This window comes from Nicotiana tomentosiformis, chromosome 7, assembly GCF_000390325.3.
Source record: "Nicotiana tomentosiformis chromosome 7, ASM39032v3, whole genome shotgun sequence".
NCBI classification, from domain to species: domain Eukaryota; kingdom Viridiplantae; phylum Streptophyta; class Magnoliopsida; order Solanales; family Solanaceae; genus Nicotiana; species Nicotiana tomentosiformis.
In genome coordinates, this window is record NC_090818.1 from 46022778 (window position 1) to 46035521 (window position 12744).

A 12744-nucleotide genomic window follows, 5' to 3' on the forward strand; every position below is an offset into this window, starting at 1 on the left:
GGAACAGAGGACTCTGCATCGTCCGTTCATCTTGTCTATCTTAGTAGGGTATCTTCGTGCCTTTTGAACTTTTTGCAGCTTGCAGTCCCGTCCAGAGGCCAAATGTTGCTGTAAACCACCTAGCAGAAGCTGCATTTATACCCCAACCCATAGTTTAGAGTCCTGTTTGGATGAGAAAGGCCTTCTCGCTGATACTTGGAATGAAAGATGACCTCTAGCTATCCCCGTTAAAAATCTTTATATAACAAAAAAATTTGAAAAGTCTTTTGAGTGCAGCATCCAGGAGCAAAGAGAAATTGGTATATTCAGGACGTTTTTGGCTATAATCTAGAGTTTCCGTTGTGAGTGCTATTCTGGAGAAAGAGCCAATCGCCACCCTTGAGAGGCAAAGAACCACGCAGCAAAAAGCCATAAAAATGAAAGAAAAATAACGACCATACAGCGACAAAAGTTACTTCTGCATCTAACTCCATATTATCAAGGTTGAAAACAGTGACGGCAAAGCATATTCCAGTTTCGCCGTGCGTGGAAAGTTGAACAAAAGAAACAACTGGATACGATGTAGAGAAGATGCACTTTGAACTTTAGAATCCCTGCAAAATACATGGTGTCCCCCTAAATCCAAGTTAACGTCGCATGCAGATGCAGCCAGTGACTGCTAAATGCCAAAATAATCTTATCTCTCTAGATGACTGAGTGAAGAAATAGACCTAACACTTTCAAAAACGGCTTTATTTAATTTACAAGCCTAATCGGTAAGTCATTCATAGTCCTATTCAACCAAAACCATCAGTACTTAAAGAAACTGTAACACTCAGTGATGTAACTTCGGCAAATTGAAATAACTTCGGGGACATTGATAATTAACGGCGTTTCAGGACGACAACCATAATAGCCATGATTGCCAAGCCGATGAAAGATGCTCCCAACGTCTTTTCCACAGCGCCTAATTTAGCACTTCCATCAGCTTCAATAAAAACCTTGGTGCCTCCAAAGAGATTGTTAAAGTAATCCGACAAGCTGCTCATCATATTGATCACTGTTTGTGTCACTGTATGTGTAACATTCTGCAGAAAACCTGTAAATGAATTCTTGGATTTAGACTCTTCCGCCTCATATTTGGAAAACGCATTCCTTGGGGATGACTGAGAAAAGGAATCAGTATCAGCAACGGACTCATCCATCTTTTGATCCAAGTCAGGGAATGATGCACCTGCAATAATGGGAATATAGTAAGAAGCTTGGACCATGATGAGGGTTTTGAAGAAAATCAAGGACATACATTTCTCACTGGTTTTCTGTGACTCGAGGAATTCTTGAAGGGCAGGATTTTGCAGTACTGCAGTCCACACATTTGGGTCACAAGCAATTGAAGCAACAACACTCTGGGGAGGGAGAAAAATGAAATTAACATTAGCAAACATGGAATACTCGTGACCTCCGGACACTCCTAAGAGCTTCACAAAGTTGTTATATGCTCATATGCCAATATGAGTAACAAAACAAAAATGCATAAAAAAAGGACACTAGCAGATTCTACTTATATTTCTATAGCACCTAACACATCTAGGCAGCTTCGTGCTCACGCCTCATGCTAAAATTTGAATTAAGAAACCTAATACACCCGCCTTCTTCAAACCCGCAGAATTGAATATCATGGCAAATTACACTAAATGAATTTTCAGAAAGTAAAATAAACAAGCTAAAGAAATCTCCAGCAGGTGAACTGCAGGGGCAGGGGACTTTATCTTGCATATCACTGCCATTCTAAGAGTCAAATTACAGTTATGTTAACCTGCTGCTTCTTCAGAAATTTAAGATAGTATCTCAAAGATCAGTATTCCACTCGACTCAGATAAAGCTCTTCTACAGACGTCAACATCTAGAGAGCAGTGTCAAAAGAAAAATCAAATAAGCTCCGTCCTACTACACACTGGCAAGGATGAAAAGCTATAAATTCTCTAGTCATTCGCACCTCCAAGAAAACATCCTCTGTTCAAGGAGATTTCACGGGTACAATTAGGGACTGTTTATACAGTATAATTTTGTATTTTAACTGATATTTGATTCAGTTTCTCTTGACCCTGACAAGAGTGGGTTGCTCTAGTGGTGAGCACCCTCCACTTCCAACCAAGAGGTTGTGAGTTCGAGTCACCCCAAGAGCAAGGTGGGGAGTTCTTGGAGGGAGGGAGCCGAGGGTCAATCGGAAACAGCCTCTCCCCCACTAGTGGGATTATAGTGGGTTGTTGTTATTGTTGTTGTTCTCTTGACCAGATCTTCATATTTGGTCAAATTGAACATAGGCATATTCATTCCTCATCCTAGTAACAACTTATATACTAAAGAATTAAAAAAGAAATTGCTATATCAAGTGTCTATGTCATGAACATGGAGTAGTACATAGGATAGAGAACTCAAAAAAATTGTTAACATAAATGACAAAGCAGAAAACCTGAGCTGCAGGAGTTTCACTTAGAAACCTAAATGCCTGTATAGCATGTTTCGGCGCGGAAGGAGTGACAACAGTCTTGCTGACAACACAGGCTTTTGAGAAGGGCAATAAGCTTGAGCCGGAAATACAAGAACCTCCATAATCACTAGCAGGCTGGGACAAGTATACCCTGTATGTTTAAGAAGCATTTTAAATTACCACTATATAAGTAGTTGATCGCAATAACTATCAGATCAGAAAAATATCTTTTGGGCAAATATAATGGCAGAGCGACATTGAGAAGTCAATATCACAACCAAGTACAATATCTCCACCAAATCCCAAACCACAAATCTTCGGATGTTGCCAAAGGTTCATGGTTAATGGAAGTATGAAAAGATTAACGGTACCAAAATTATCAGCAGCGCAAGAGCATAATTGACAAGCTCATAATCATTTTTGTATTCCATCCAAGCAAGAATTCAGCGTTAAGTTCCTTTTCCTTCTCCTTTCCTTCATCCTTCACAGGTCCAATACTAAGGTATGTCACTTCACTAACACTGTCACAGAAACGAGGGCATTTGAGCTCTCGCAAAGTGTCACCCAACTACAGTATTTATGAGAATGTGCAGCTCATGACACGTAACAAGTTGAAAAGGCCCTTTCCTTTTTTTTTGTAAAAGCTTTCCGCGCCTAAATGTTTAGAGGCGGATTAAGAATTTAGGCTCTATAGGTTCAACGTTCGAAGTTTTAAAAATTGAACCCATTGTAATTTTAAAAATTATGGATTCATACACATTATTTATTGCAATTTTGGAGAAATTTTTAAGCACAAAGGTACTAGGTTCAGCTGAAGCTTGTACCAATGCATTGCATCGTCCTCTAGAGGTTTACACCACTCAAATGAATACATGATACATGTTTTAACCTACACTCTTATCACTAAATCATAGTTAATTAATACACATTCTCACCTTAATTTATGACATAACCATGGTAGAATATTTGATTTTGGTCTGGATACATTTTTAACCCCTTTTTTTGGGTTAATCCAAAAGGCCTTAACAGCATAAATGCCTTACTTAACTTCCCTCCTTTTACTATCGTGTGTCAATATCAACAGCAAACACTACCCTGCAGAGCTTATTTGCGGTTAGTTCTACAGACCAAAAGGTGCTTCCATTTCAAAATTTACTTCGTATTGGATAATTCCAAGTTACATTAAAGTGAAGCAACATAGACAACACCATGTCCCATTTTATTCTACCGAGTAAAAACAGATTGATCAAAAGGTTGAAAAGCATGATCTTTGCACTTAATATTTATCATAAAGTATCGCCTTTGTGTTAAAAAACCAATAGCACAGTAAATTTTAGTATAGCAAAAGTAAAAATTCTCGTGCAGGAGAAGTTAGATTAGTTAAAGTGTACTTTTCGAGTGCATCTTTGAGATCAGAAGTAGCCTCTGTAGCTTCCTGAAGAGAAGGCGCTCCACCGAATACGACTCTTGGCAGCGGCTCACCAGACTTAACGATCATGTCCTCCTCGCCGCCGGCCATCTCCCAGTCATCAAATTCCGACAAAATCTTTTGCACCGAAGACACATCGACTGAACCACCGTGAACCACGCCGGACTTGACATCTTCCGAGGATGATGTTATCGCGGACACCGACACCGGACGGACGACGTTGCGCGCGGCTGTATAAACTGGATGCTCCGCCGTTACAGAGCGGAAGCCGCTGTTAGCGACGGTGACTCCGGCTACTTTCGCCGCTGCTCTGAACGCTCCTCCGCCACCCATGATTTTCGTGATTATCTATCTCTTCGAAATTGACGAAGAAAAATATGTGACCAATTCTTTAAGGAACGAAGAGAACGATTGCGTGTAAGTTTCGTGGTAAGCGAGGAGTCTGACGATGTCACGTGTCAATGACTTGTTGCTTACTTAGTTAGGAAGATCTTTTTGTTCGGATAATATTCCCAAATAAAGAAAAGATTGGCATAAGATTCATCTATCAAAAATAATGAGGGAATATATATATATAATATTTAGTTAATGTTTGTGTTTAATTAAGCGATTAACTGATACCTCATTCGGAAAGAGAGAAAGATGAAAAAATAAAATAAGAATAATTTATATATTTATACTATATTAAAAATATTTATACTATATTAAAATGGTTAAGTTCTTAAGCCTAAAATTAAATTATTAAAATACTCATTAAATTTTGATGGACAGTTTTACCCTTCATCAAAGAAAGGATAAGATAAAAATCTTCTAAATAAATCAAATTCCCTACTCCTGGAAAATGACACCAATTAACAAATTCTCAAGAAAAGAACTGACAGACGCACCTCTTCGATAGCACTATACAACATGACTTGGAAAAGGTGTTTTATCATTTTCAAAAGGCGTTGCTTGTAACACACAGTAGTACAAAGATGCTTTCCATCGGAATCAAGAATTTCAAAAGGACGAGTGCAATATTGTAAAGAAGTGTATTTAAAATTTATATTTGACAGGTTTAACTTTTATCTCTTACCATGAATTTATTGTTGCTTTGAAATTATATGTTTAAAATTATATTTATTTTGAAATTTTAGTAATTTTTACATATATTTATACTCCAAGTCCATGCTGAAAACAAGACCGTTCGGAGTGCAGGATTTGAACTGCCAATATCACTTGTAAATGTGCACCAAATAATAATTACACCATAAGAGTCTTTGAGCATGTGTGCACACATATATATTTAAATAATTTTAAAAAAATATAACATTATTATACATGGTTTAGGAAAAAGAGTATGAGTTCACGTGAACCCATACCCCTGGATACGCCTCAGCCATCCATAGTATGGAAGAGGAAATCTTGAGGAGTCGATGGAGATAAGAGTTCTCCACTTCACCATTTAATCAGGGGTATCAATCGATAACCCTTCGCTGAAAAATTATATTATATTATTAGGTAATTTTTTTATTTTATACATATTTACCATAAGTTGAATTTTCTTGACTTTTAGGTGTATTTAATTTTTTATATTTTAATACCCCTTAATAAAAGTTTTAACTCCACTACTAATCCTAGATAAAACTTATAAGACAAGGCAATGGAGTAAACAATGCAATGTTTGAATTGAAAACATACGAGTTAAAGAATACATTTCTCTTCAAGAAATTAATGAAGAAAGGTATATAAAAGAAAGAAGAAGAATAAAAATAAGGTGCATATGCTAGCATGGAAACCAATTATCACAATCATAGACGGACAACACCAATTGGAAATAATGTGGAACCGATGGCTATTTTGGATCGGCAGGTTCGAAAGTCGAGGTCAAACGACATACCTTCAGTGAAGGTGCAGTGGAGAGGTCAGCCAGTCGACGAGGCTACTTGGGAGACCGAGCGGGAGATGCGGAGCAGATATCCGCACATATTTGAGATTTCAAGTACATTTCTAGACCCGTTCGAGGACGAACGTTTGTTTAAGAAGGGGATGATGTAACGACCCGACCGATCGTTTTGAGAGTTGTAGCTCCGTTCCCCCATTTACTGCTCATTTTGTATTTTATAGCTGTTATGTGACTTGCCGAGGTAGTCGGTTCGGGTCCGGTGAAGTTTTGGAATGAATTGAGACACTTAGTCTCAAAGTTGGGAACTTAAGTTGAAATGGTTGACCGGATGTTGATTTATGTGTAAACGACTCCGGAATGAAGTTTTGATGGTATCGTTAGCTCCGTTAGGTGAATTTGGATTTAGGAGCGTGCCCGAATTGTGAATTGGAGGTCCGTAGTGGAATTAGGCTTTTTTTAAGCAACTATACCACTCGGCAACACTTGCCTAGTGGCTAATATATAAATAAAATCCCAAAATGGGTCCAAAGCTTACAAGATGTCCAAACCAAAATAGAAGTTGCATGAAACTACTAGCTATTAAAAAGATAGAAAAGCTAAAATTTAATGAACTAACTATTACAACATAATAAGTTGAATGCTTCCTTCTCCTATCAGTGTATGTGAATTCATTTGTCATTGGCAAATACCAAGCAGCAGCTATCAAGCTCTCACCAGGTGCCAGGGTATAATGTCCATAGGCTAAAATAAATTCCAAACATCTCCACCACAGAGTTGAAACCAGCGTAGTCTTCCAAGTGTAACTACTATATGATCTCCATATGCAGCGAACTGATTTTGTCCAAGTATTAATCATGTGCTCACTCATCAGAATTAATGTGTAGAAGAGGAGCCTGGCTTTAGGCAGACTTTGCAGGGCAAAAGCCAGGCTTGAGCTGGCTTTAGGCAGGCTTTGCAGGGCATAAGCCAGGCTTGAGATGGCTTTAGGCAGGCTTTGCAAGGCAAAAGCCAGGCTTGAGCTGGCTTTAGGCAGGCTTTGCAAGGCAAAATCCAGGCATGATCTGGCTTTAGGCCGGCTATGCAAGGCAAAGGCCAGGAATGAGCTGGGTTTAAGCAGGCTTTGTAAGGCAAAGGCTAGGCTTTGAAACTGTGCCTTTTTGTGATCTTGTAAGCTCAGATCCTTCCCAACTAGAACCTTTAATGTAGACATCATTCTAAACATTGCTAAACCATCCTTAGATTGAGCATGAAAGAATGCTAATACCACTGAGAAATGATTCAACAATCTCCAGAAATACCATATGATAGGTTCAGCATTTTTCTTAGCATTTGGACATATCAGAAGTAGGATAAATTGTACCATTCGACACCTGCTTATCGCATTTTTTCTGTACACTATCAAAGCACCCCCAGAATGAGCATGAGACCATGCTAATACCATTGGAAAGTACCTTAATAGCATACTAAATGAGACAAATAAACATGCCGGTTTGTGCAGAGTCCAATCTTGTGAAGCTATCAGTCTGTGGTTCTTCTCTTTGCAATCCTAACCCTAAGGTTAGGTGATTGAGATTTGTCTAGATTGATCAACCTCCTCCATGCACTAGGCAGTTCAGAGAATGAATGAAACTCATATGTACCTGCATTTATTCTCTTCCAAAGCTCCCAAGTAATGATAGCTGGTACTGCTTGAAACAATGGCTTTAATTTTGGACAACACTGAGCATACCGCCAATGTCTAATAACCTGCTTCAATTGAATCAATGGCACAGTAATTCCAGCATCCCCCATGAACAAGTTCCATACCTTAGAGGCAGTAGGCATTATGACAAATATATGCTGAATGGATTCCTCTTGGGGTTGCTGAGTGGAATTAGGGTTAAAATGGCGAAAGTTGGATTTTTTTTGGAAAGCTTGACCCGGAGTTGTCTTTTTGATATCGGGGTCGGATTCTGATTCCGGAAGTTGGAGTAGGTTCGTAATGTCATTTGTGACTTGTGTGCAAAATTTGGGGTCAATCAGACGTTATTTGATAGGTTTCAGCGTCGTTTGCAGAAGTTGGAATTCCTTAGTTTCAATAGGCTTGAATTGGGGTGCGATTCATGTTTTTGATGTTGTTTGATGTGATTTGAGGGCTCGACTAAGTTCGTATCGCGATTTAAGACTTGTTGGTATGTTTGGTTTAGGTTCCGGGGTCCTCGGGTTGATTCCGGATGGTTAACAGATCAAAAGTTGAAGTTGAGAGATTGCCGAAGCTGGACTCTATTAGTGTTACCGCAATTGCGGAGCTTTGATCGCAGGTGCGAGCTCGCAGATACGGGCTGGGTTGCGCAAGTGCGAGTTTGGAGGGGAGTGTGCAGGTGGTCTCAGGTGCGAGGAGTTTTCTACAACTGCGTGGCCGCAGGTGCGTCGAGAGGTGCGCATAAGCGAAAAATGCGCAAGTGCGATGAGGAATTCCGCACCTGCGATTGCGCAGATGCGAGGAGAAGGACCGTAGAAGCGGTCACCGCAGAAGCGGGTGGATTGTCGCTTCCGCGACGCTGTAGATGCGGCAAAGTGTCTGCAGAAGCGGAAGTGCTGGACAAAACACTTAATACAAGGGTTCATGATTGTGCTTCATTTTAAATATTTTGAGCTCGGGTTTTGGCGATTCTTGAGAGGATTTTCGAAGGGATTCTTGAGGTAAGTCCCTTGTGCTTATTTTCAATCAATAATATTGCTTCCCCATTGATTTTACCACCTAGTTGGTATGTATTTAAGGTGTAAATTGAGAGTTTGAGGCTCGAAATTTGGACAGTTTGATTTGGGGATTTGGGTGACGATTTTGCATCGGATTTTGATAAATTTGGTATGGTTGGACTCATGGTTGAATGAGCTTTCGGGTTTTGTGACTTTTATCGAATTTCAAGATGTGGGCATGGGGGTTGGATTTTGAGTTGATTTTTGACTTTTGATTAATACCTTAGTAGTTTCTTATGGAGTTGATTCCTTTAGCCCGTATTGATTATATCAAATTGTTTATGGCTAGATTTGAGGCATTTGGAGGCCATTTCGCGAGGCGAGGGTGTGTTAGAGTATATATTTTCTCGGATTGAGGTAAATAACAGTTCTAAATTTGGTCCTGAGGGTATGAGACCCCGGATTTTGTGATATGTGATTGGTTTTGAGGTGACGCTCATGTTAGGTGACGGGCGTGTGGGCGTGCATCGTAGGAATTGTGACTTGATAAATTCCATGTAAATGTGTGGTTGAATAATTTATTGATATCCGTACATTTTCCACGTATTAGAGAAATCAAACTATAAATCATGTTTAAACTATGTGTTTACATTGTTGGGACCCACAGAGGTTGTGTACATATTGAATTATCTGCTAAATTGTCGTTTCATACTCAATCATGTTTTTTACTTGCATATTACATCTCAGTCTCTATTGTCCATTATTGATGCATCATATCATTACTGTTTGGGTTATTTATCATGATTTCTAGGAGCTCGAGAGACTAGAGAGATTGATGACTGAGTGAGGTCGAGGGCCTAATTGTTAGGATATTTATGGGATCGGGTTGTACGCCGCAACATGTTTCATTTATTTATGCCACGATTGGCTTGTTATAGCGCCTGGGCTGAAGGACCCCCTTCGAAGTCTGTACACACCCCCAGTGATTGCAAGTACCTACTGAGTGCGAGTGCCAAGTGTTAAGTGATTGAGATGAATGAGTGACTGTGAGAAAAGAGTGATTGTAAGGTTGGAGTGAATGGGAGGACTGAGTGACTGTTGATCTGAGAGGATGCATTGATTTCATTATTGTTGCACTTCAACTGTCATATATCACTGTTTTGGAAATATTCTGAGAGATATTATGTTCTGTTTGAGTTAAACTTGATATGAAATTACTGTTTGAGTTTTAAATGTTGAACTTGAAAGCATGCCTACCTTCTTATGTTGGAAATGATTGTAATTGGACTTAGCTGTGAAGCTCGTCACTATCTTTTGTTCTTTATTTAGTATTGTTACTTACTGAGTTGGTTGTACTCATATTATACCCTGCACTTTGTGTGCAGATTCAGGTATTCCCGGACACAGTGGGTGTTGATTCCTTCGCATAGTTGATTTCTGGAGATTCCGAGGTAGCTGTTGTGTTTCACATACCTTGTCTCTCCTTCTCTATCTTCCAGTTTACTGTATTTGGTCTCAAATTATTATAGACCGTGTTTTCCACATTTGTGATATATAGATGCTCATCTACTATGTGACACCCCGATAGTTCGGACATTTCACGTTATGTTTTGGGTTTTCTATGCCGTTTGTGAGAACTTTTGCTATTAAATCTGTTTTAATTCATTCTTGTTAAAATGTTGGAAATATTTGTGAGAAGTCGGCTTGCCTAGTACCACATTAGGCACCATCATGACAAGTTAGGATTTTGGGTCGTGACAAATTGGTATCAGAGCCTAGGTTACATATATAGGTTTCACGAGTCATGAGTAGGTTTAGTAGAGTCTTGCGGATTGGTACAAAGACGTCTGTACTTATCTTCGAGAGGCCGCCGAACCCTTAGAAAACTTCTTGTTCTTGTCATGCGGATTTGTTGACTCAGGTAACTAAACTTCTGCATTCTTTTCTCTCACAGATGGTGAGGTTATGTGCTATCGGACAGGATGGACAGCCACCAGTACCGCCAGTTAGGACCACAAGAGGTCGAGGTCGCGGTAGGGGTAGAGGTGCAGCTTGTACATCATCCAGAGCAGCACTTGCAGATCCACTAGTTTCTCCAACTCAAGAGCAGGTTCCAGATGTGGCTGAGCGAGTGGGGCTAGCTCAGGCACCAGCTGTTCCCATTGTGATTCTAGGCCTTCAGAAGGCTTTGGCCTAGATATTGACTGTTCGTATTGGCTTTGCTTAGGTGGTTTCGGCTCAGGCCGCACCAGTCACTTCTCAGGCTGGGGGAGGTACTCATACCCCCACCACACGTACTCCAGAGCAGGTGATGCATGGACTTCAGACATCGGGGGTACTACCAGCTCAGCCGGTTGCAGCTGCTCAGGCCATGGTGGTCCCCATTATGACTGATGATGAGCAGAGGAGACTTAAGAGATTTGGGAGACTTCAACCTCCATCATTTAGCGGTGCTGATTCTGAGAATGATCAGGGTTTGTTGGATAAGTGCCAATGAATTCTTCGCACTGCGGGTATTCAGGAGACCAGTGGGGTCTCATTCACTACTTTTTAGTTTTCTGGGACTGCCTTCAGATGGTGGGAGGCTTATGCGAGGCGCAGGCCGGTCGGTGCAACACCACTTGAATGGCAGGAGTTGTCCGTCCTCATTTTGGAGAAGTTCGTGCCGCAGTCTCGTAGGGAGGAGTTGCGCAGACAGTTTGAGCATTTACGTTAGGAGGGCATGTATGTGACGCAGTACGAGATGAAGTTTTCTGAGTTAGCTCGTCACGCGGTTTGGTAGGTTCCCACTGATAGGAGGAGGATTAGGAGTGTCACGACCCAAAATCTCATCTGTCGTGATGGCGCCTATCTCAATACTAGGCAAGCCGACAATCTGAATAAACCACCATATCTTTGAAGTTTGAAAAACATAATATTTAAATTCAGCGGAAAGAAAACACACAAATACAGATATAAACACTCCCAAAATCCGGTGTCACTGAGTACATGGGCATCTAATATGAATACAAAGTATGACTGACAAAACACTGTCTGAAAGTATAGAACAGTACAATAACTGAAAGAAAATGAGTCAAGGTCAGTGGACTCCAAGCATCTACCTTGATAGTCTCCAACTGATAGCAATCTAATATCTAACGGTCGCCGTGTCCGAAAGCACCTGGATCTACACACGAGGTGCATAGTGTAGTATGAGTACAACCAACTCAATAAATAACAAGACTAACCTCTAGGGCTGAAAGTAGTGACGAGCTCCGCAGGTACAATCCAGTATAAATAATAGCAATACAAAAATGTAGGCATGCTTTCAAGTTCAATAGTTGTTTTCAGTACAAATAAAACAGATCAATTCTGAAAAATACGAGGAATATGACATCTCTGTTTCTACATGCCAATGTACATACAGTATGTGATGCACCTTAGTGAAAACTCTGTGTACTCATAATCTAAAATACTCAATCACTTAGTACTGTATATGGCCAATCTAGCCCAGGGAATATCCATCCCAAATATATATGTATATCCATCAACTGACAGTCAATCACTCAATACTGTATAAGGCCTATCCATCCAGGGGAAGATCCATCCCCGAATATCAATGATTCAGACAAGATCCATGTCCATGGAAAATTCATCCCTCAATATAAATGCTTTGGGCAAGATCTATTCCCAGGAAAGATCCATCCCTCAATATATATCTATAACAAGATCCATGCCCGGGGAAGATCCATCCCTCAATATAAATGCTTCGGGCAAGATACATGCCTAGGGAACATCCATCCCTCAATATATATCTATGGCAAGATCCATGACTAGGGAAGATCTTTCCCATATATATATATATATATATATATATATATATATATATCAACTACGCACACTGCGGGGGTGCAGACTCCGGAGGGGCTCTTTCAGCCCAAGCGCTATAATAGCCAGATCCGGGCATAAATAAATAAATATAACTATCACTCAGAATCTCCAGTCTCTCGGGCTTTCAATGACATGACAAAATCAACCCGACATGATGATATGAAGTATCAATGAATGACAACAGAGATTGAGAATCGATAAGCAATTGATAGATGTGACTGAGTACAAAATTGTAAATTTAAACAGATAATTCAACAATAATACGACCCTGTGGGTCCCAAAATATCAGCACGTAGCACAATCATGATCTTTAATACGAGTCTCAGCTTAATTTTCCTAACACGTGGAAAATATTCGGATAATAACATGATTCTTTAATTTAACAACTTAACAGAATTTATTCAAGTCAAA

General features: G+C 40.0%; 1 protein-coding gene across 2 annotated transcripts; it reads right to left on the reverse strand.

Annotated features, from left to right (window-relative positions):
- Positions 1-562: 562 nt before the first annotated feature.
- Positions 563-4444, reverse strand: LOC104108568 (uncharacterized). 2 transcript variants are annotated; one of them, XM_009617638.4, is made up of 4 exons: positions 3862-4444; positions 2453-2621; positions 1283-1385; positions 563-1213 (listed from the first exon to the last, which is right to left on the reverse strand). In XM_009617638.4, exons 1-4 carry the CDS (start codon positions 4230-4232, stop codon positions 864-866), a joined length of 993 nt encoding a protein of 330 aa, XP_009615933.1. In that variant the 5' UTR covers positions 4233-4444; the 3' UTR covers positions 563-863. The 2 variants fall into 2 exon arrangements, with proteins under 2 accessions (XP_009615933.1, XP_009615934.1); XM_009617639.4 differs by having other exon boundaries at positions 1292-1385; positions 3862-4357.
- Between the last annotated feature and the right edge of the window lie 8300 nt (positions 4445-12744).

Bases quoted from the DNA above. Each gene is read 5' to 3' on its own strand.
- LOC104108568 (XM_009617638.4), bottom strand. From the start codon at position 4,232: ATGGGTGGCGGAGGAGCGTTCAGAGCAGCGGCGAAAGTAGCCGGAGTC. The intron at 2,622-3,861 runs GTACACTTTAAC...TTAAACATACAG, and splicing joins CTCAAAGATGCACTCGAAAA to GGTATACTTGTCCCAGCCTG. The intron at 1,386-2,452 runs GTTTTCTGCTTT...CTCCCTCCCCAG, and splicing joins GTGAAACTCCTGCAGCTCAG to AGTGTTGTTGCTTCAATTGC.